Below are 24,450 nucleotides of genomic sequence, written 5' to 3'. Positions count from 1 at the left end.
CATGGTTGGACTTTATGATCTCGGAGGTCTTGTCTAACCTTGATTATTCTGGCTCCTCACGCTTGGATTTTTATCCTTGCTCTCCCCTGGGGTGGTGCAAATCCTAACCACGAACCAGGCTGTTGCACTTTCTTGTTTTGTGTTTGTGTCCACCAGCAGAGAGCTGCCCAGGACCTGCTTATCCCCCACCCTTAGTCTCCAGGGTCTGATTAGGTTAAATATCAACCATCTCCTGGAAGGGCAGAGATGGGAATCACTGGCTCCTCCATCCTAGGACTCTTTGCAGGAGATCTGAGCTATTTCCCTAGACAACTGGACTGGTTGTCCCCATCTTTTCTCCTAAACAACTGGGTTGTTTGTCCCCATCTTTTCCCCTAGAAAACTGGGTTGTTTGTCCCCATCTTTTCCCCTAGAAAACTGGGTTGTTTGTCCCCATCTTTTCCCCTAGAAAACTGGGTTGTTTGTCCCCATCTTTTCCCCTAGAAAACTGGGTTGTTTGTCCCCATCTTTTCCCCTAGAAAACTGGGTTGTTTGTCCCAATCTTTTCCCCTAGAAAACTGGGTTGTTTGTCCCCATCTTTTCCCCTAGAAAACTGGGTTGTTTGTCCCCATCTTTTCTCCTAAACAACTGGGTTGTTTGTCCCCATCTTTTCCCCTAGAAAACTGGGCTGTTTGTCCCCACATTTTCCCCTAGAAAACTGGGTTGTTTGTCCCCATCTTTTCCCCTATAAAACTGGGTTGTTTGTCCCCATCTTTTCCCCTAGACAACTGGGTTGTTTGTCCCCATCTTTTCCCCTATAAGACTGGGTTGTTTATCCCCATTTTCTGGGTTGCCTGGTGGAGATGCTCCATCCATCCCTTGCTGCCAAGCAACCACACAGACACCACACATCATGGTTCCTTCCATCACCACCCAAACTCCCTTTTCCTTCTCTCCAATGGCTCCAGTAGCAACTTTTCCCCCAGCTTTCCCACCTGGCAAACCTAACAAAGCCCTCATAAGCCCAGGCTGCTTTTTGATGCTGATGTAGGACAGAAGAAGACAACAAAAAAAAAGGAGATGCCCAAAGCTGGCAGCACTGTGCTGGTGTGGGGGGATCTCTACCTGCTCCTGCTGGGCACACAGTGTCAGTGTGAGGGATTCTGGGCTGTTTAAGGAACAAAACTCTGCAAGATTGATGTCAGATCAAAATTTGCAGGGATGTTGTAGGGTGGGAGAGGTGGAAGCTCTGTGGGTGCTCCCTGTGCAGTTTTGAAGGCTGGGAGCTGGGGGCCATCAGCAGCTGGGCTCAGTCTCACTGCTCTGCTGTGGAATTGAAGATAAAAATAAGAGGGAAAAGAAAAAGTTTGGGAAGAAGGATTTTGAAAAGGTCCTTCTAAATATTTTTAGTTTGCTCTTGATGCAGATTTCTCCTTTTTACACTTTCCCTATTTTTAACCCGCAGGTCTCAGCGGTCTCCACCTCCCAAGCAAGAGTTCAAACTCTTGTCCCAGTTAAACAGCCCCCAACCCCTCAGGTTTTTGGGTGGTTTTTGACTTTTAATGCCTCACTGGTTATTTCATTTGCAATCCCCCACTTACCAGGATGTAAAGGGCCCCTTCTGAGCTGTTCTGGTACTCATCAATGGTTGAAAAGACAGACAGCACCAGGCAGGAGAAAACTAGTAGAAAACTAGAGAACAGAAAAAGAAAGGATGGAGAGAGAGAGGGAATGTCAGTCTCTAGAGCAGGAGTTCTTCACATTAGCTCAAATTAATCCAGAGAGCATTTTTGGACATATTTCTGAAGCTAGACCACTGAGTAAACCAGACAATAAATGCTCTGAATTAAATAACTGAGCGGTCAGGTGTGAAAGGATCCACTGGACTGTTCCCAGCTTGGCCAGTGCCAACCCAATTCCTCTCCCAGCAGCTCTGATAACCCTCCTGACATTAACTCCCCAAGCAACTCTCAGCTCTTAACCACAGCATCCCAAGAAGCATGGAAATGAGCAGGGAAAAACTCATTTATGGACATGAGGTGAACCAGATCAACACAAACCCAGAGCAAACCCCACTGATGCTCTGCACGTGCATTTTCTTCCCCAAAAGCTGACACAGGAGTGGGGCTGCACTTCTCATCCTTGGCCATCCATTTGGGATGGATTTATTGGTGCTTTTTTTAGGCAGGTACTCCAGATTAACCCTCTACTGCCTGGAAAAGCTGGAAACTCCCCAGCTTTGTTGTAGCATCACCAGGAGGTGGATGCTTTTCTGGGGCCAGACATGGGGCAGAGCAGGGGTTGGATCCAGTCCAAGGATGGGACTTTAATAGGTTTGCCCATTAAATAGGTTTGGGGTCTTTTAATAAGTTGCCCAGAGAAGCTGTGGCTGCCCCACCCCTGGCAGTGGATGGGGCTTGAAGCAACCTGGGCTGGTGGGAGGTGTCCCTGCCCATGGCAGGGGGTTGGAACCAGATCTTAAAGGTCCCTTCCAACCCAAACCAGTCTGGAATCCTCTGATCTTGGTGCTGTGAGGACCTTGGTACGAAGCCAGGGCCACTTGTCCTGGAGGATGGAGCTGGGCTGGCATCCCAGCCCCACAAGGACACAAAGGAGCTTGAGGGACCCAGCTCTGATATCAACCCTCTCAGCCTCTTTTTTTTATCATGAAAATGAGAAAGGTTTCTCAAAACCCCCTTCCAAGGGGCACCCAAGTCTTGCTGCCACCTCCTTCTAGGGGCTGTCACACCAATCCCCACGCTGTCCCCACCAAAGCTGCTTGCCCTGAGGGTTTTGGGTTTTTTTTTCAGGTCTGCTGGATACAGGAATGCAAAGAAAAAAGGCACAAATTGCAAGGAAGGAGCTCAGCTCCCCACCTGAGTCTGCAGCTCCAGTGTCCTGCTGCAGGTTTCCTTCCCCCCCCAACCCTGCCTGCTGCTTGCTCAAACAAAAGGAGAGGAATTAATTTACTCAAGATTGATTTACTGATACAATAAAGTAGGGCAGTGCAGGGAGAAACTAAAAGCTGCATTCTGTAAAAGCATTAAATAATTCATCTGTCTGGCTTTGCCTCACATTCCTACAAACTGCAGCTTGAATATTTATAAGGCTGGGCTCAGCTTGGGGGGGGCTGCTCCTTGCTGCTCTATAAAAAAAAAAAAAAAAAAGGAGTTTTCCCTCCACTGGGTCGTGCTTGGGGCTTTGCCATGGCCATTAATGTCCCAGTAAGCAGGAAAAATAGGGGGGATTTGCAGCATTTCTTTGAACCAGAGGCTGAAGCATCCCTGTGTGCTGGGGGTAAGGGACCAGCAGAGCCATCTCAGCAAAGGCTGAGCTTTGGCAGCAGCCAGATGAATTCAGCACAGACCAGATAAGGACAACTGCCTGATTTCTCACTGCAAATTTCCTCTCCTCACACTAAGCCTGGGATCTGGAGCCTTGAAATCGCTTCAAGAGAATATAAAAACATCCCTTGCCATCCCACACACGATGTCCTTCAATGTCTTCTCTGGCTCTCCCTTAAAATTTTCCCCTCTCCAAGATGGTCTTTTCAAAGCTTTGCCATAAAAATGCCAACCACAACCAGCCCTGCAGCCAAACAGGCTCCATCCATCCCTGCATCACCCAAATTGCCTGGGCCAGGTGCTGGGAGGGGAAGGAGCAGAGCCCTGTGCTGCTGGAGGGGAAATAGCTTGAGGGATGCAGATTTTTCTGCAGACTCTTATGTTGGAAGGAGAAACAAATGAATAATTAAAGAAGGAATGAAAAGAATAAAATAAAAAAAAAAAAAAGAAATTAAGAAAAAAAAAAGGAGTACCACTTCAGACTGATCCAGAATGAAGCCACACACTCCACCAAGGAGCCCCAGCAAGAGGATTCCTGTATGCCAGATTTGGCACTCGACATCTGTTCGTGGGGCAGAGAAATCACTTTATCACTTTGAATCCCAGGGGTGGATTGTGCAAGCAGTGCTTATGTAGGGAGAGCCAAGGCAGGTCTGGGTGCTGCTGGGGCAGGGGGATACCTGGGTATCACCCCTAGGGCAGGTCTGGGTGCTGCTGGGGCAGGGGGATACCTGGGCATCCCCCCCAGGACAGGTCTGGGTGCTGCTTGGGCAGAGGGATACCTGGGCATCCCACCCAGGGCAGGTCTGGGTGCTACTGAGGCAGGGGGATACCTGGGTATCCCCCCCAGGGCAGGTCTGGGTGCTACTGAGACAGGAGGATACCCAGGTATCCCCTCCAGGACAGGTCTGGGTGCTGCTGGGGCAGGAGGATACCCAGGTATCCCCCCCAGGACAGGTCTGGGTGCTGCTGGGGCAGGAGGATACCCAGGTATCCCCTCCAGGACAGGTCTGGGTGCTGCTGAGGCAGGAGGATACCCAGGTATCCCCTCCAGGACAGGTCTGGGTGCTGCTGAGGCAGGAGGATACCCAGGTATCCCCCCCAGGACAGGTCTGGGTGCTGCTTGGGCAGGAGGATACCTGGGCATCCCCCCAGGACAGGTCTGGGTGCTGCTCCTGCCCTTCCTGACCACATCCCTGCAGCACAACCCTTCCCCTCAGCTCCCTGGGGCCAGTTCACTGCTGCTGCTGTAATTTTGGTTCTGTGCTCCCCAAGGCTCTCACTGCCCAGGAGCCCCAGTGCAGATCCTGCCAGCATTTTTTTTATTTTATTAATTACAGCAGTGCTGAGCAGCAGAGGGAAGGGGAAACGGGGGAGCTTCCTGGCCAAACCCCACGTGGACCAAAAAATCTCCCCTCTCAGTCCCCATGAGGGACCTTCAGGCACTGGGTAAGAAATGGTCCCTGGCAGCATGGGGGGCAGGCACTGGTTCATCACAGGATGAGCTGGACAAGCATCCCAAACCAGCTGTGTGCTGCTCCACAGCATCCCTGCTCGACCCTGTGGTCCATGAACCTCCTGGGAGGCTGTAAAAGGAGTCTGAGAATGAAACCTTCCTGTCAGGAAACTGAATTCAGGGGCTTGGGGTTTGTATGGCACCTGGGAGGCTCTCAAGGAGCTGCAGAACCCCACCAGAGAGGGACTGGGAGGAGAAAGATGGGAGCTTTGTCCACAGCAGAGATGGGGGGTGTGTCCCCTCCATGGGAGCTCAGGAAGGGCAGAGGGGAACTGGGAGTCTGCTTTAATTCCACCTAATCTACCCAGACAGTAGAGGAAAGGGCTCTGGATAGTAATGGATAACTTGGGAAAGAGAAACAGGCCAATAAATAGTGGAAAGGTTGGGATAAATCTAATTTTTAAAGCTCCACAGCTATTCACAGCAAATCACATCTGCTGCTTGCCTCTGGTTAATGTTAATGTGCAATAAGGAACATTAACTATGTCCCCTCTAATGATTTTTCCATTAAAGATGCCAATTCTGCTTAGAGCTTTGGAGAAGACAAGATCCTCCTGAGCAGACAGGAGCTGAGGATCCTGCATCAGCCAGCACCAGGATGCTGAGGGTTCTTTTGGACCCCATTCTGCTCCCTGATGCCACAGAGAAAACTGGAGCCTCCTGGGACTGCATCTTCTCCCCCATCACCCATTCCTAGAGGCACCCAGCACCTTCTGCTGCTCAGGGCTCCCTTTAGGCTCAGCCAGGACTCAGCTGTGCAAATCTGACTGCAAATAAAAGCCCCAAGTCCTCCAAAGTCTGGCTTTACAGCCAAAGGTTATGTTGACTTGGAGCATCCGTGCAAGCTCCTTATTACAAGTCATAAATCCCAGCAGAAAATCTGCATATTTTGGATGCATATTGCACTATGCTGCAGGTAAGCAATAGAAAAAGCAATGACTGAACTCTACCCCCCCCAAAAAAAAATTAATTTAAATTACTTGAAACAGGAAAGATTCTTTTTTTCCTTTTTTTTTTTTTTTTTTTTTTTTTTCTTAAAGTATATGACAGAACCATCATAAGCTTTTCAATTAATAATCCAATTTGCCTTCTAAAAGAAACCCCCTTGGAATCTACTCAGCTATTTACACAATAATTTAAAAAGACTTTTCAATTTATTCCTGAAAGACTTGGGTTCAAACAACATTTTCTGACATGCAAGAACCTTGGGCTTCTTTTCCTGGAGCACCAGTGGAATAATTAAAACCTGGGCTCCTGGATGGGATGGATCCAACACAAGGAGGTGGCACCAACTCGTAACAAGCCACTGAGCTTGTCACACACTCCACTGGTTTTCCCAGGAATTAGGGAAGGGAATTAATGAATTAATTAGAGCAAAGCTGGAAAGGCAGGGATATTTTCCCACAGGCATTTGAGAGCTCCATGATGGAAACCAACTCAAAATACTTTAAATGTTTAAAACTTACTTTGGGGGTGTAAGCAAAGCATCATAATTAAATAAAATAAAATAAAACCAAAGTGCTGATGGACAATCCACCCATAATCCCAGCAGTCCCCCTCTGGAAAAGACAAGTTTTCAAGTCTCTAAAACACCAGTGTAAATCAAAAGCCCTGAAAATGCAGGAGTGGCCACAAAACAAGGACAAAACATCCAGCCCCAAGAGAACCAGAGCTTGTCAAAGGACACTCAAAGCCTCATCCAAGAGGAATAAATATTCCTCTGAATATTCAGCTCCACTGAATCAGAAGCAAAACTCTGATCATTCCAGGAGTAAATCACTCCCATTGCACCTTAGCCAGGAGCATCTTTACTCATGCACAGAGTCCTGCTCCAATGTGCAACCCAGTTATTCATTCCCAAAGCTAAACATAAGCAGAAATGCCTCACTCTGGGTTTCCACAAACCTCAGCATCAGCCAAAGTCATTTCCCAAGGCGACTTCTGTCACACACAGAGCTGAAAATAGAAGCAGGGAGTCCTGCCTTTCGGTCCTGTGCCTTAACAAATGCTCTCCTTTCCCAAAATAGCTCCTGATGGTGTCTCATTCCCTTCAGGTTGGGCCATGCCCAGCTCTGGGAGGTGGGAATTAATCAGGCTACAGAGAAGCAGGTCTTGGAGACCTGAAAGAAACTGTGTGATAGGGGTGACACCAGGATGGGAAGGAAAATGAGGTTTGTTTCCCCCCCCCACTCAACCCTGTTGCATCAACATCACCCCAAAAAAAACCCCAGGACATTCCCCTGGATACCCTGCAAGGATGCAGCAAACCTCTTCCCCTTGCTGTGACAGCAAGGTGGCACAACCAAGTCACAAAAAAACCCCCAAAAAACTCCTTTATCCCCCCATTCCCTCTAGTCTCAGCTAAAAAAAAAAAAAAAAATTAAAAGCAGGATATTTTCTCTGATTTCATATATTTTCTCTGATATCCACTTCTGAAATCAGGTCCAACTCCAAGAGCTCCTTCAGCTTTTCCTTCTTGCTTATAACAGAGGGAGCAGAATCAGCAGCATCAGCCCCAAGTGCCCAGAGCCAGAATCCTGCCCTGATCCCAGGAACTGCCTGGATTCCAGCATCTCCACACTTCCAGGCAGGACTCAGCTTAAGAGCTTTTCTGGACTGAAGCCTCAAAGAACAAAACCCAGCAGGAAACAGCAGGGACTGGAGATGAACACTTAAAGCAGGAAAGAGGCCTAAATTTAAGGAATAAGTTGGGTTATTTGGTTTGGGTTTTTTTTTTCAGGCTGGCTCTAATAATTTAAATTACTCAACACAGAATAAAAGCCTTGTTAATAAAGAAATTCTAGCCCAAATGTTCTTTTTTTGTCCTCATCCAACATGAATCCCTGGGAAACATTTGCCTGTGTTCCCCCACAGCTGCAGAAGAGTCAAAGGTCTGGAGAAAAAACAAAAAATATCAGTCAGCTCCATGCACCCAAAAAGTCAGATTCTGCTGCAACTCAGCACTGCTGGGCTGAGGTTTTAAATTAAAAAAAAAACAAAAAAAAACAAAAAAAAACCAACCAAAAAAACAACTTAATGGGCAGAAATATCTATTCCTGCAGCTGCAGGAGCAGCTCATGGCAGAGAACCCTGAAGACCACAGTACAATTATGGCACATTGGGATTTAAGAGCATAAAATATTGGACATTTCAATAATTCTTCTGTGCAGGCATTTACTCAGAGCACATTCATTGATTGCAACGTGAGGGAAAGTTGCTGTCTCATGCAATCCCTGTGTTATTCAGCTGGAAATCTGAGCACTGCCTTTGTCCCATCCCACAAGGTATTCCCCCAAAAGAGCCTCATCTTCCTCCCTACCTGAGAAATCACTGCTCATGGCTACAGGAATATCAATCTTCCTAAGCTCACCTTTATCTCTATATGAACATCAAGTTATTGCTGGTTTTTTAAAGGGTAAAGGCTTGAGAAAAAGGAAGTAAATTAATTTTAAAAGCTACCTGCATGGTTGGAGGAAGAAAGAAACCTCTTGCTGAGGTCAAGCTGCTCTGACTGACCCAGGCAAACCACTTGACTTTACCAAGCCCTAAAACTGGGTTAAAAGCAAGCTGTCCCTGTAAAGAGTAATGCTGCATCTCAACTAAACATTCCTCGAGGGACTGGGATATACAAAAATAGGCTCTGGTCTAATTGCAGATAGGGAGATTGTCTCCAACTGCAGAGGGCTGGTTCAGGAGACAGGAATAGAGCTGCTTTTGCACAGCTCTGTCCCAGAAGCAGCAATTCAGCTGGAGCCAGAAGTTTCCTGCCCATGAAGGACAAGCTCTGCCTCTCCCTGAGCCTTCAGCTTCCCTCTCACCAACTTTGCAGGGGTTTTATAGCACCAAGAATTTCTGATGCCTTAAAACGAGCATCCTTGCTGAGAGCATCCCCAGGGAGCTGCTGACACAGAGACTCAGTGGCTCCCAGCAGCCACATGAACCAGCCCAGACCCATGGCAGGCTAAAAACCCTAAAAACTGCCTTTTTAAAAAAATCTCATTTGCCTCAAGCCCACGGTTGATGCTTCTGTAAAAGCAGCAGCCCAGAGCTCTGCTCCCAGGCTCCCTCCCAGCTCAGAGGAAAGAAGAACAGCCAAGGTTTTGGGTCTATTGATAATGAGAAGACAAGAATGGGGCTGCTTGGAGCCAGAGGCTAAAGGATAAATGCTGAAGCATAAAATGCCAATGTTACCAAAGCACTGCTCATTTCATTTCTCAGTTTGTTTAATTAACCAAGTCCTGGGGACAAAAAAAAAAAAAAAAAAAAAAAAAAAAAAAAAAAAAAAGCAGTGTTTGCAAACTGCCTGTATAATATGCCAGAGTCAGTAATTTTGCCATCTCTTTAATTTTATTTCTCTTGTCCCAGCTAGAGACCAGGAAGGAGCTCAGAGCCAAGAAGCAGGAGAGCTGCTCCACAGCCTTTTGATTTTAGCCTCCTGAAAACAGTGACCCCAGGCTGGGTTAAAAAAAAAAAAAAAAAAATGCCCAGGTAACAGGAGTGCTGCAATCATTCCCTCTCTGCAGCTTTCCCCTCACTCACACTGGTACAAATCAGAAATAAACCCTTCCCCCCTCCTCCCCAAAAGGGCTGCACTGCCATAGGAACAGGGTTGGCTCTGCCTGTGATGCTTGAGAGACAGAATCTGGCATGCAGGAAAAAAAGAGAAAAAAAAAAAAAATTGCATCCAACAAGAAGAAATAAAAGGCCAGTAGGGAGCTTTGGAGCTCTGCATCCCTTCCTCACAGCAGCAGAACATCCTCCTCCTCGGTGACAAAAGTGGCAGGACATGGCCCCAGTGCTGCTCACATCCCTGAAAGTGCAGGGATGGGAATGGTTCTGCTGGACGAGTGCAGACTGGCAGGCCTGGGGGGGCTGCAGAACAAACCCAGCTCCCCAGGGAGCTCAGGCGTGACAAAGCAGAGCTCTTCAGCCTTAAAAACTTGCTGAACCAGCCAGCTCTGCTGCAGGGAGGGGAGAGCATCACAGCAGCTGCCAGTCAAGCTCCTTGGAACTTCAGCTCCAGAACAACTATTTTGGGTCCTCCAGGAGCTGCCACTTAGAAGCCCTGGTCCTTTTCCAGCAATTTCCCCTCTCCAGCACTGAAGTTTCCCTGAGCTGCAGCCAGATTTGCCCTGGGGAGATTTTCTACCACCACCCCCCTGGGTGTCTCCTGGGCTTGCAGCAGAGCCCAACCTCCTTGGAACCCCCCCCAAGCTTCACAGACAGCAGCAGGGCAGCCAGAGCCCAAGCCTCTCCTTCCTCCTGATTAATTAATCCCCAGAGCCAAGAGGCAATTAATCATTTCTGTCCTCTCCTGCTTCTCCCCCAGCATCACTCCCAGGCAGCAAGTGAACAGCCAGGTGTGGGGGGGAGAAGAGGTGAAGGGGGGCTCAGCCCCCCGACTCTCCAGAGCTCTTTCCAAGGTAGAGCTTGCCTGGAGAGGAGAGGAAGGAGCTGCTCCTGCCAGCAGCAGAAATAAAGCCAACTGCACTTAAAATTTAACCTTGATTTAAAGCCTTCCAGGCTGAGCACCTTGGGGGTCTCATGGCAATCAGGGCTGAGCACCCCACTTGGGTGCAGGAATTGAACCTCTCCTGCTATCCTGGCTCCCTAAAGCCATGAGGCTGATGCCATCACCCATCTGGCTGCCTCCCTGCCCTTACTCTTTGAACCTGGGGGCTAATTTGAGCCAAATCCACCAAAGTCCACAAGGGTTGGACTTGATGATCTCAGAGGTCCCTTCCCACCCAGCCGATTCTATGAAGCACAGTGCTGGGCAGTGATGCCCATCTTGGTGGGACCAGCACATGCCAGGAAGCCTGGAAAAGCCAAAAGCTCAGAGAAAGCAGCTCCTCCAAGTTCCCCTGCTCAGCAAATGAGAGCTTTGTTCCCTCTCCTGCTTTCCCTGCGCCAGTAAACACACCAAGAAATAGCAAGCTGCAGGAGGCAGCTGATTGCGTGGTGAAAAGGTGGAAAACATCTAAAACTGATTAAAAGCAGGGAGGAAAACCAGGAGAACAAGCTGCATATTATGTTCTCAGAGGAGGAGCTGTTCAGCTGGTGAGAAGCAGGGAAGGTTTTGCTGCCCACCCAGCAGCTCCGGGGGATGCTCGGGTCCTTTGTGCAACTCTCTCTTTGCAAAGCTCCCCAAGACCCTTGACATGGGACCACACCAGCTCCATGGCTGGGATGGGATAAGAGCAAGGCCAGAGATGGAAACCAGGGCTTTTTAAAGCTCCCAGGTGACAGGGACAGAGGGCAGGGTGACTTTAAGGCTGAGGCAGGATTATCTCGCTGCCGTTCCAAGGCGCCGGTAAATCAAAGTCGATGGGAGCCATATGCTCTGCTGGGAAGCATCCATCTCGTTGCCAGGGAAACATCCTTCCTGTTTAAAATGGCAGGCAAAGGCTTGCAAAAACCTGCTTTTACCCTCCTTTTCCCAGGCACCGGGTCCCCTGGGATCACACTATCCTGCTGGGAGAGCTGCCGCAGCGTCACTCGAGAGCTGGGGAAGGGGAAATCAGAGCCAGGCTGACAGCACTGGGACCCTGCTTCCAATTCCCAGGGAGTTCCTGTGGTTTATTCCCAAGGAAAAAATATAAGGGATCACACCTGCATGGGCCATACCAAGCAGGTCCATTCAGGGATGCTCTGGAGCATCCATCTATGGGGCAAGACACTCCTAGAGCAAGAGAACACCCAGCAGCAGGACCATGGCCTGGGTTACTGCTGCTCAAATCCAGCCTTTTGCAAAGCAGCAGGTAAAAAAGCAAAGAAAAAAAACCCAAAAAACGACTTTCTGGGGCTTCAGGCTCCTAAAAATAATGATAAAGCCATCACTGAGCTCAGCAGCTGGCCCCAGGTCTCCTCCTCCACATCTGCTCCTCCTGAGCAGAAGGTAAAATCATTGCCCAGATCCTTGGCCAGGTGGGAAGGGGACCCCTCCCAGGGCACAATCTGTAATCCAGAACCATGGAAATCGAGGCAAAAAATGCTCTCCAGCTTTTTCATGCTAATGAACTTGCTGGAGATGTTTTAGAGAGACAGAGCAGTAGCTATGGGGGTACTGGGATAGAAAACCAGCCATCCTCTTGCAAAGATGTCCCTGCTCCATGTTTACTCCTAACATCAGCCTCTCATAAAGAAAAAAAAAAAAAGGAGGAAAAGGGACAAAAATAAAGTTCTCCTCATTTATTGTAAATTCCACAAGCAGGTGAAGCCAATGGTGAAAGAGTATTTTCTATTCTGATAAGCAACTGTGCTCTAACAACCTTGATAATGGAGATCAGAGACAATATTTAATAATTCAAAGCCCAGGAAGGCCTGGTAGGACAAGGATTCATGCCAAAGTCTCCTTGCCTGCCTGGGAGATGGTTATTCCTGCTGGAGAAGGGAGAGGCTGGGATTGCAGTGCAGGGAGCAGGGATGCTGGGTTACCCTGCAGGCATCCCATGCCACCAAATTCCTCCATATCTCAGGTCCCATACTGGAGAAGAGGGGCAAGGATTCCCCCCAGCACCCAGGGGCAGAGCTGAGGTTAAGCCCAAGACCCCCAGCAACCCATAAATCCTTCTAGAGGAGCAGAGAGCCTGGCACAAACCCACTGCACAGCTCACCAGGGGACCAGAGCCAGCAGCAGCATCTCAAGTGACAGAATCCCACACCAGGCCATACCCAGCACCCCAGCCAAGGTCCTCATCCTTCCCCCCACCTCTACCCCATCCCCAGGCAATCCTGAAATCCCTCTCCCTGTCTCCAACTTTGGCTCTAAACCCAGGTGGTGGCAGCAGCAGAGGCTGCAGCACAAATCCTCCCATCAGAGCCTCCTCCTCCTCCTCCTCCCACCCGAGCTGGGAAGGAGTCACCTTCACTTGGTGGCACTGGAGCAAGATGTCCCCAGCCACTCGTCAGCCAGCTCCAAGATGGGGCTGTCTGGGAATTATGTCACCAGGCACTGTGACAAGTATCAAATGGCCTTTCCATGCTCCTCTGAGCTCCTTCCTACCTCCTGCTTGGCTCTCAGCCTCCTGAGGGCTCTGTACTGCTGCTTTTTGGGGACAAAAGTGACAAGAGCAACAAGGGGGTAATAGGCAGTAGTGTATTTTGAGCCAGGGCATCACCACCCTGCTGCTGAGCCCAAGCAGGAGCAGCTCTCCATCCATCCTGGTTGTGTAACTCAGCCACCCAGGATGTGTCCTGGGATCACGTTGCCATTCCCTGCAGTCCCACATTCTGTACTCAGGAAAGGATGCTCAGGGTTTAGCTTCCTTTCCAGCACATCTCGTGGTTTGTTGTTTTTTTGGTGTGTTTTTTTTTTTTTTTTAAATTCAGTTTTCCTTGGAAACTGCAAAGAGGAAGCAGGAGGGGACAAAAAAAAACAAAAAAAAGTTTAATTAATCTTCATTTCATTTCCACTGCTCTTCCAGCAAGTGGAAAATAAGTCAGGCATCACACTGGGCTGCTCCACCAGCCCTGGTTTCAGCTGTGGGATGCACATTCCAGCAGCTGGGAATGCCACAGCATGGGCAGGCTTGGCTCTGGCTGCTCTTCCCAACTCTCATCCCCCAGGGATGTGGCTACAAGGTAGATGAGCTCTCTGGCCTCAAAGGGGCAATCCATTGGTTTTATTCCTTTTTCTGGGTTTTTTTATAGCCAGCTGCTCCCACACAGAGAGCATTTGCAAAGAGGGGCAGCAGAAATGGCACATTCAAAGGAGGTGCTGCCTCGGGAAGGGTCAAGGCCAGGCAGGCCCAGATAGTCAATCCCTATCCTACCACCAGCTCTCCCAGATCTGACAATTCCAAAGCACAGATGGAAGCTTGAGGTTGGGATCTCACCTATTTTTAGCTGCCTACATCCCCATCTCCTGGGAAAAACAGTGGGACAGACATCAAGTCCTCTCCACTTCTCTTATTCAGGCACTTTGATTCCCTTTTCCTGGACTCCTAACCTCAAATTCTTTTTCCCCTGCTAAGGCAGGTTAATCCATCACAATTTACAGCCAAGTTTCAGACCTGCAGGGTGTTATTTATCCCCCACTTAGATGAGAAATCCACTGATTCACAGACTGAGCCTCTGTGCCACGGGACATGATTGGAGATGCTCCCCCCAACCACCAAGATGCACCAAGGGCTGCAGGGTCAGGGCACAGAGAGGGTTAGAAATCAAACAGGAGTTCTGCTGCAGAAAAGAAAAGAAAAAAATCAGCAACAAAAGGTCAATGCAGAAATCCTTCCTGCCCCTCATTAACTGGTATTGTAAGAGAAGCTGCTGAAGAATTGCATTAAAAACATCTCGATGGCAGTGGGGAAAATACGGAAAAGAAAAAAATGAAATAAATAAAAAAATAAGGGCATAATTCAATGGCTGCACAAATTAGACCCAGAGAAAAGGAGAATTTCCTGAGCTCTTTTTCCTTCCCTCCAGGAACAGCCAGAACTAAGAAAGAGGCAACCACAGCCCCGTGCATCCAGTAGCCACAAGGACCAAACCACAAGGTCACATTAACCAAGTTCCTTCAGTGCTGCTGCCGATTAAATGCATCCGTCCCTCAGGCTACAGAGCCAGAGCCTTCCTCAAGTGCCAGCAATTTAGTTCCAGACAGAATGACATGAGGACTTGTCCCTCTGGCTCAGGGTGATGGTTAATTGGGTGTGAAGGCAGCTTTGGGATGCTGGCTCCTTTGCAGCTCCCTGGAGAGCTGTGATGTGAGGGGCTCCTCTCCTCGCACCCCCAGATTCATCCTGCTCTCTGCAAGGCCACCAAATAAACAGGGGCTGGGGCTGAAAAGGAGCAGCCCAGGAGAAATGACCCAGGGAAATTCCTCCAAAGCTGGCAACACCTCCAAGGAACCCATCTCCACGTGCCTGTGGCACCTCCAGCTCCTGCTCTGACACCGATCCCACTCGAATCTCTCACCTCCTCTAAAGAAGAAAAATCAACAGCATCAGCAAAGCAACCTTGGGGGAGAAGAGAAGACAGAAATCCCACTTCCCCTTTGGGCACAACCCACCATAGAGCAAGAACTTCTCCTGGATATGGATACACACTTTGTCCCTACAAACTGCAGCACCCAGATGGACAAACGTCCCATGCAGACTCCTACCCCTGCTCCTCCAGCCAGGAGAGATAGGATCAGCATCACGAAGGCTCCAAGGGATGGAGCCAGTTGCAGGGTTGGTTTTGCTGCTCATTCAAGTCCAGAGGACTTTATTTTATATATACAGAGAGAGTCAGGGCAGGATCCAAAAGCGGAAGAGAGAGACGCCCACTCCCAGGGAGTGTAACACACACTGCAATAAATAGCTCCCTCCTGAAGGAGATGGCTGGGGAATCTCACCAATCCTTAAAGCACAAATCATCCCTAATGGACCCCTGGAAACTTGGAGGAAGGCCCAGCAAGAGGTTAACAAGAGAAGAGTTGGTATTTCCAGCCCGGGCAGGCAGAGAGGGAGGGTGACAGAGTCACATCATTAAACCCATCCCTGGTGTTGAACCAACAGCCTGAGCCCTTCACCCAGCCTCCCCGTTTCAGGAGCAATGAGTAGGTTGTGATGTTGAGGTTTTGTTTTTCACTGCTCCTCCTGGAAGCATCCAGGCTTAACCACCACATGACTCCAAGTGGTGGGAGGCACAAGCCTGGCTCCCTGCTTGTCCAGCTGTAACACAGCCATCCAACTCCTCTGCTCTCCTCTCGAGGGAGAGATGGAGTGCTCTGACAGCCCTCATTACCTTCTCCAGATCAGGTAACAAACCTCCAAGCAAGTATAAACTCAATTAATGACCACTTCGAGTTGTGTGACAGCCCAGAACCAGGCAGCTGAACAAACCTCCCAGCACTGTCATTTCCCTGTCACACACACACACAACACTCCAACAACCAGAAAGCCAAGGAACCCAACTCACAGCCCTCTCACCTCCTGTTAACAACAGGAAGAGCTGAGCAAACTGTCCCAGTACAGGTGATGCATGGCCCAGGAAGATGTGTCCTCATCCTGACAACCCAAAGTCAACCCTCCCATGGTCCTCAGGTCATGGCACTGCCTATTTGTTCATCTGCTCCAGCCACAGCCTGCCCAAAACTGGGGGAAACCTGCCCCAAAAAAACCCTGGGGGGAAACCTGACCCCAAAAAAAAGCTTAGGGGGAAAACCGCACCAAAAAAGCTTGGGGGAAACCTGCCCCCCAAAAAAAGCTTGGGGGAAACCTGACCCAAAAAAGAGCTGGGGGGGAAACCTGACCCAAAAAAAAAAGGCTGGGGAGGAACCTGACCCCAAATAAAACTTGGGGGGAAACCTGACCCAAAAAAGGTTTTGGGGGAAACCCACCCAAAAAAAAAGCTCAGGGGGAACCTGCCCCCCCAAAAAAGTTTGGGGGGGAAACCTGACCCAAAAAAAAAAAAAAAGGATGGGGGGAAACCTGACCCAAAAAAAAAAAAGGATGGGGGGAAACCTGACCCAAAAAAGGTTTGGGGGGAAACCCACACCAAAAAAAGCTTGGGGAAAACCTGACCCCCAAAAGTAGCTTGGGGGAAAACCTGGCCCAAAAAAAAGCTGGGGGGAAACCTGCCCCCAAAAAAAGGCTGGGGGGAAACCTGCCCCCCCAAAAAAAAAGCCTGGGGAAAACCTGCCCCCAAAAAAAAAAGGTTTGGGGAAAACCCACCCCAAATTTTGGTTTTTTTGGCAAACACAAGGTGCACAAATAGAAACAACCCACTCATTCAGATAAAAGGCCAAAGTGGAGCAAAGATCTACCAGCAGTCCCCTACAACTCCTCTGCACCTCTCCTCTCCTCTCTCCTGTTGGTCTGTACACTCAGTCCTTACAGCAGGAGCTGCTTTTTCTTGGCTTGATGTTCAGAACTGCAGCTTGTAGCCCCCTATTTCCATTTGGGGTGCTCACACACTGCTGTAACATTAACAGAGAATCTTTTTCCCCTCGGGAAAAAAAACCCCTTGGTATTTAACTATTATTTGAGCCAAGTTTGTCTCCTTTCACCCTGCATATTACTTTTTCCAGCCCCATCAAATCAAAGTTACAAACACTCAGCAGGTATCGTGTTGACAGGAGATGGGGAAGGTGAACACGAGTCACCTTTCAGGCAGGATTTCTGCTATCTTTATTTTTTTTTTCCCCCCCCCCCTCAGGCATCATAATAACTTTACAGAGAGTGACAGTGGAAGCTGTGTGAGGATGCCCTGCCCTGCTGTGCTCATCCATTGCTCTGCTCCACACCAGCTCGAGCCATATTTTCCTTTGACATTGTCACCTCCCCGGGCTGGCAGAGCTCAAAAGGAGAAAGCAGGACTTCCCAGCACATCAGGGTTTATTTACAAACAAAGCACGCAGGAATCCCCAGGAAAAGCCCTCTCCAGAAAGCAAATATCTCTGCCTCTTTCAATCTTGGCCTGAAGAAGCCACGTGCCAGCCACCACCATGGGCTGCTGGCACTCAGATGGAGAGAGGTCTTCTTGCCCTGTTCCACCCTCCTGAGGGACATATTTAAAAAAAAAAAAAAAAAAAAAAAAAATTAAAAAAGATTTCTGGATGAAGACTAAATTACTGGGCATTCTCCAAGTGCCAAAACACAACTGCAGCTGCTTAAGGACTTGAAGCAATGTTAATAAATCCTGATTATCTTCTGGTTTCCCCTGGGTTTTGGGTTGCAAGTCCATCAATTGAGTAGGGTTTGCTCTCCAGGTTCTGTTCTCAAAATCCCTGCTCAAACATGGCTGGGGAAATGATGAATAAATCCATATGACCCCCCCAAACACCTTCAGTCCAAGTGTTGGAGGAGGAGGAGTTCATCCAGGATGAGGTCAGGATGAGAATTCTGTGGGGAGCCAAAGTCACCCACAGCCTCAGTGAGGTGACCAAGTGTCACACAACTCATCCTTACCAGAGAAAAAAAACAAAAAAAAACTACTTTTATTTTTCTCACATGGATATATGGGCTCATCTACCAAGGAACCACAAAACACCTCCTCCTGCAGCCCTGCTGGGACCATCTCCTGCCAAAGGAGAGTTTCAGAGTGGTCTGAGCCACCTCCCATTTAACTACAGTCAGGAAACCCAGTTCAGACACCACAATAATCCTATTTTACAGTGTGGTTCAGTTTTGGACTGTCAGGGGGTAAAACCCATTGCATGATCCTGCAGCAACCTCAGTGCTGGAGACATCTCTGATGCATCCTCCAGACATCTGCCCAAGAACCACAGCACAGGCAGAGTTTAATCCTTTGTAGGAATCCTTCTCCATCTTTCCCAGCTTCTCCGTCTTTCCAGGAGGGCTTGAAAAGAGGAATCTGTCCCTCAAGAAGCAGCTAAGAAACCTGCTAATCCTTCAGCCTACTTTCAAAGGGATTATGCAGGGCTAAGTGTTTGCTGCTTGAAGTCCAGAAGTCAAACACCAAATTTAGGTGTTTGGGTTTTTTTTTTAATCCTGGTTTAGTCCCAGTGATACCTGAATTTACAGGCAAACCCTCTGCCCTCCCAAAGGAATGGCAGTATCTCCTCCACCTGACATCCCCTCCCCTCTGCTGCAGGGCAAAAAACCCAATCCAAACAAAAAAAAAAAAAAACAAAAAAACCCAACAAATGAACAAATAAAAACCACATAAACCAACCCAACCAAAAAAACCACACAAGCCCAACCCAAAAAACAAGGCCAACCCAACAAAAAACCCCACAAAACCAACCCAAAAAACCAACCCTACAAAAAACAAACCAACCCAATCCAACAAAAACCAAACCAAACCACAAAAAAAAAAAAAAAAAAAAAACCACAAATCAAGATATGTGATTTTTGCTAACAGCACCTCTAAGCAACTCCCATCTTCCCCTTTAGGATGGGGTTTAGGGTTTGCTTTGGGGGTTTTATTCCCTTATGATAAAGCAGGGCAATGGAAGACCCATCTCATTGTGCTGCAGCACAAAAAGGAGGTCACCCCGAGGATCTGCTTGTTTTTCATTCCTTTAATGTCAGTGTGGGGTGAAGATGACTACAGGAACATGACACATTAAAGCATCTGAAATCAGGTTGCTCCCACCAAGCTCTGAGTAAGCAGCTGAAGAGGAGCTCATCAGGCATCACTCCCTGGAGGTCCCTCTGGTCCCCAGGACAGACAAAACCCCGTGGCTGAGCCCATCACAGCCACAGCCCCATTAAACCCAGCATTTACAGGAGATCTGGGTTGGGCCCTTCACCCCACAAACTCACTGGGACATGGGGAGAAGAACTCAGGAGGGCCACGTGTGGATGGGCTGAGTTTAGGGACATGGCTGGGGGGGTTTTGCCATCCCCACCACCTCTCAGCGTTTGAGGATGGGGAAATGAGGCAGAATTAGGTTTGCACCTCATTCCCAAATGGCACAAAAAAAAGCAAATCTAGAAAATTCCAAGTGGAAAACCAAACGCCCCACAAAGCCAACCCAGGCAGCAGAAAACCAGCTGGGGGTCTCCCAGAGGCATTCAACGTGATGCCAGAAGTTACCTGGAAACTCTGTAGGAAATAACCCCATTTTCACCAGTCCCTGAGGAAGGGAAGGTGTCCCAAAAGAAGCACCAAGACCATCAGGGAAGCAATTGCATCAACTCCCCATCCTCCCAGCACCAGCTGTGGCCTTGCCAGGATGCAGGGAGTGCAAAGAAACCTTCTGGAGATGGAGACAGAGAGAGAGAGAGGTGGCTTCTGGCTGAGTTAAAAGGGAAGAACAAAGGGGATGGGGATGGCATAAGGAAATTTTAATAGAATTAGACAAGGAGGAAATGTTCTTCCTTAGTATAATTTAAGTCTGTGCACTTGCTTAATTAACTGGATGCACGGTGCACTCTCTGCAGATAAAAAATGCACCCAACCTATTTTTAACACGGTGAAGAAGACACATTGGGGTTGTATGTTCAAAGGAGGAAATGCAAGAATGAGGCTGTCCCTGGGCACACAGCTTTAAAAGGCTCTGAACAGGGGCTGCTGCCCCAAATCCTCCCCCCAGCTCTGCCAAACCCCATGGAGAGGGGTCACTAAAGGGGTCTCCAGATGTATGGGGCTAAGAGGTGCCCAAGCAAGTACCTGGCACAGATGGGCACAGAATACAGCAGCATTCTGAATTTTTATTTATAAATTAAAAAAATTTATTTATTTTTATTTATAAATAAAATTGTAGGGAAAGAAAAAAAAAGGTTAAAAATCACTTTCAAGTATCCCAGCCCCCCCAAAACTCAGCACCACTGAGCACAGTTATGAAGACCAAAGTAAAAGGACTAGAAGGACAAAAGATTTAAGTTATTGAAAGAAAGAAAATGGAAGAAGTTTGGAAGGAAAATGCCTCCCTGTGGAGAGAACAAATTTCAAGAAGTAAAATGCTGCTGCATCCCTCCAAAAGCCTGGCCTCTTATTTAGGCACAATTCAACTTTTCAGGTCTCAGCTCAAGCTTGAATAGAATGAGGCCACGTGCTGCATTGCTAAGAATTTAAAAAAAAAAAAAAGAGAAAAAAAAAAACACATTGAGAAAAATACTGGGAGAAGAGAGGGAAAAAGGAGGCTCAGTTCTGAAGGGTTCACCTGCAGCCACGCTCAAAAAATGGGACCCAGAGGGTTGTGCAAAATATATTAAATGGAACCTGAATACACACCCAGCCTCCCACGAGCACATCAGCCACTTGTGTCAGTGCAGGAAGAGCTTTTAAGTACACAAATGAATCAAGAAAAATATAAAATAGTGTTTGTGCTCACAGAGGTAACAGATTTTACAGAGCCAACATCTGAGATAAGACCACGGTGATGAGTTTGGGCCAGGGGTTCCCTGGTTTTCTTATGAATTAAAATGGTGCAAAGGGGGACGAGTGGGAGAGGAGGTGGAAGAAGAAATCTGGTGGATTGGATCTAAAAGGTGCAGAATTGGAAATAAATGCAACTTGAATAAGAATCTCAAGGCAGTGCATCAGTCACCCAGTGCAACCCCAGCCTGGAAGATGGGCCCCAGAGGCACCTCTCCTATTTATTAAAACATATCCATGCTGGAAGAGTCTCTACATCCACAGCCTCCCTCAGGACTCCCCCTCCTACTACACTACAAGGGGTTTTTTTTGCTCAGGGCTTTGGCACAAAATGGGGTTCAGGGCTGGAGAAAACAGCATGACCCCAATAGGGTGGGCAGGACATCCCACAAACCATCAGGGGTAGCTCCAGCCCTCCCATACAAACTTGATGACCTTGAGCCAGTCTCTTCATCCTCCCTTATCTTTGAAAATAGTATCTTTGAATCTTTTATCTGTGCTCTCTGTCTGGGGTAGAGACTTTTAGGTACAGAAGCTTCCCCCTTTCCCTACCTCACTCACACATATGGGCCTGGGAAGGGCCATGCCAGGCTCACCCAGGCAGCAAAGGGCAAAACCCATAAACATGGGTTTATCCCAGTGATTTTGTATGATGTTTGCCACGTCTTTGAGCTCTTTAAATAATGTATTAGCAAACCAGCACAGCTAAACCAATCATATCCCTTGTTCAGAAGGCTGGAGTCCATGTAACTTCCCCAGACACAGTAAAAAAAAAAAAAAAAAAAAAAAAAAACACCAAAAACTATTTTATCGCCAATGCTTCACAAACATTGGTGAAATTACAACCCCAGCCCTGAATTTCACCTCCATTTCCTACTGGGTGTGTGAGCAGGGGGCAGAAGATGGTTTTGCAAGGATTCCATCTCCTGGTTGGCTTGGGCATCAGCCCTAAGGTGAGCCAGGGAGGCCACCCAGGTCCCAGCACATCCCAGGCCAGTGGTGGGCACAGTCACACGTGGGGTCCCAGAAGGTCCAAGTGGAGTCACAAGCCCAGGAAATGTGCAGATGGGTTGGGGGGTGAATGCCAAAAGGTATCCCCAGCCTGGCAGCAGGAACAAGGCATTGACAGGACAGTGAGTTCTGGTCAGAGATGAGTCTGAGATGCCCCTACTCCTACCCAAGCAGAGAGCCAAAGGGGTCAGAAGTTAAAACAGAGCAGCTGAAGATGCCACAGCAGCTTACAAAGCCTCCAGCACCTCCCATCTCTGCCACTGTCACCCCAACATCCCCAAACTGGGGGCTCACCTGTATTTTACAGCACATCCCACACAGCATTGCCCCCTCCCTGGCACAGACACAGCTGAGCACCCAGCTCACAACACCAGCACTCAAGCCCTCAACATGATCCTGGAGGACTTTGCAATGCAAACCAACAACTCCAGAGGATGATCAGAAGTCCCAGCACTGGACTTCATGCTCCTCATAGCCACAAATGAGCTCCACGGATGTTCCCTCTTCTCCTCTCCCGTGTTCCTGGGGAACTGAGCTCCCCACAAGCTCCCACCCCATCCAACTGGACTCAAACACCTCCCTGAGAGGCCTCAATGTACAAAATGGCTGAGGACCAGAAAGCACATCCCAACCCTTTCTCTGGGAACAGCCTAACAGTAAGAGGATGGGGAAAACCCCAAAAAAGGCCCCGAAAACCCCCATCTTGCTGGTGCTGATAGAGGCCCTGTCCGTGATTTAAAAATAGCAAAACAAAAAAAAAGCCACCGGTACCAAGGGAATGAGCATCCTAAGGCTGCAGAAGAGCCTGGTGGGACTGTGGAAAGTCCCAGAGGGATGGGAGTTGCAGTCACACAGCGATTCATCTTGACCCTCCCTCCTTCCCCAATCCTCTCAAGCAGGGGAAGGCAGCAGCGCTGCAGCGATGCCTTCAGGTGCGGGCAGCATCCTGCGGGGCTGCTGTGCCCATCCCCGCCCCAAAATTCCGGGTGGCAGAGGGGAAATTGTGGCTCCCGGGACTGCTCCTTTGTTTACGGCTCCATCGCTGGGCAGCCAGGAAGCCCCAGACGCTGATTAGCATTTCTTTCTAGACACATCTTCAATTCAGCCGCTTCCCACAGGGGGACAAGAAAATCCCTCCAGAAAACCCAGGGCAGAGCCACAAAACCCACCCCGAGCCCTTCGTATGCAAAGATGGGGGCGAGGGGGGGGGGGGGGAAGAGGGAGAAGTGGGGGGGCGGTGGGTGGAGGGGAAGGGAAGGAGAGACAGTGCCTGTGCGGAGCTTTTTTGTTCCTCTGCTCACATCATTGCTATGGTGATTTCAAGCAAGACGGAGGAGCGGTCCCTACCCATCACTCCCGCTCCCTGCACCGACTGCATGAGCATCCCCTTCCCCCGCAAACGGGGAGAAGGGAGGGGTGGGAAAAAAAAAAAAAAAAAAAAAGAGAGAAAACAAGGGGCCCGGTGCATTGCACCTCCCCGGGGGAGCCGCCGCCGCCACCCCCCAGCTCTGCAGGGGCAGCTTTTCCATCCTCCTCCATCTCCTCCATCCCCGCCCCCCTCCCGGCAGCACACACACCCCCTCTCCCCGGGTGTTGGGCACCGGGCCCCCCGCACCGGCTGCTCCGGGAGGGATGGAGGGGACAGACAGACACACTCAGCAGGGATGGAGGGGACAGACGGACACACTCAGCATCCCCTCCCCACCCCCCCGAGCTCCGCAGCCAGCCCTGGCACCCTGCATCCCCTCCCTGCACCCGCTCTGCAGCTGGAGCAGCGTTCCTCTTCGCCATGCATCTTTTTTTTTTTTTTTTTTCCTTTTGGGGGCGGGGAGGGGATGGGAGTGGACGGGGGGATAGACCCGGACTGGGTATGGATAGGGGGAGGGGGTCTCTCCCATGGGGTTTACCCCCCCCTCCCATCCCCATCACCCCTTTTACTCACACGTATGCGTGGTAAATGAAAGCCCAGCCCCGCGGTCTCTCCAGAACATTGTAGAGGAAATTCTGCAGCTTGCGGTAAAAAGCATTCCTTTTAGGGGGCTTCCCGCTTCCCGAGACCCCGGAACGGGGTTTGCTGAGGATGCTGCCCCGTTTGCTGCTCTCGGAACCGGCGATGAGGAGAGCTCCGTCCCGGCTGGAGTCCGGGGCTCCCGGGTCCAACCCCACAAAGCCCACCTTCAGCTTCTTTTCAGAGGCGGGTCCCGGGTAAACGCCTCCGTTGCGGGATTTTTGCACCATGGTGGCGGCCGGGGGTTTAGGGGTGAAGGGGGGCAGCGGGGCCGGGGGCGGCGGGGGGGGCTCCGCCCGCGCTCCCCGCCGCTGCTCCGCGCCCGGCGCAGGCGAAGCCGCAGGAGCCGGCTGGGATCGGCTCCGACAGCACCGCCCTCAGCCCGCCCCGTTAACCCTTGGAGTCCCCCCCCCCTACAGCACCAAGATCTCCCACAGCCTCCCCGTCCCGAAAAAATAAGGGATTTTTTTCAACAAAAAACAAAAAATAATAAAAAAAAAAAGCGCAGGCTCTGGACTCTCCCACCAAAAAAACAGTAACAAAAAAACAAAAACCACAACATTTGGCATCCTAGAACCCCAGATTGGGCTAGGTTGGAAGGAACCATAAACACCATCTAATTCCAACATCTCTCACCAGCCCAGGGTGCTCCAAGCCCCATCCAACCTGGGCTGGAAACACTACCAGGAATGGGGCAGCCACAGCTTCTCTGGGCAACCTGAGCCAGGGGCTCAGCAACCTCATTGTAAAAAATAATTAAAAAAATAAACTTCCAATTTTCCCCTCTTTTAGCTTGAAACACCATAATCCTTCAGTCT

General features: G+C 49.4%; 1 protein-coding gene across 1 annotated transcript in view; it reads right to left on the bottom strand.

The window, feature by feature from the left end:
- KCNQ2 (potassium voltage-gated channel subfamily Q member 2) overlaps positions 1-23,914 on the bottom strand; it is a 64,920-nt gene extending 41,006 nt beyond the window's left edge. Inside the window, exons 1-2 of the mRNA XM_071759930.1 lie at positions 23,567-23,914; positions 1,581-1,671 (exon numbers count right to left, since the gene is read on the bottom strand). Coding sequence (XP_071616031.1) covers positions 1,581-1,671; positions 23,567-23,862 — 387 coding nt within the window. The 5' untranslated portion in view covers positions 23,863-23,914. The remainder of the gene's footprint in view (positions 1-1,580; positions 1,672-23,566) is intronic.
- Positions 23,915-24,450: the final 536 nt, after the last annotated feature.

Source organism: Heliangelus exortis, chromosome 16 (assembly GCF_036169615.1).
Source record: "Heliangelus exortis chromosome 16, bHelExo1.hap1, whole genome shotgun sequence".
Lineage (NCBI taxonomy): Eukaryota > Metazoa > Chordata > Aves > Apodiformes > Trochilidae > Heliangelus > Heliangelus exortis.
This window is presented reverse-complemented; position numbering and strand designations above follow the sequence as displayed.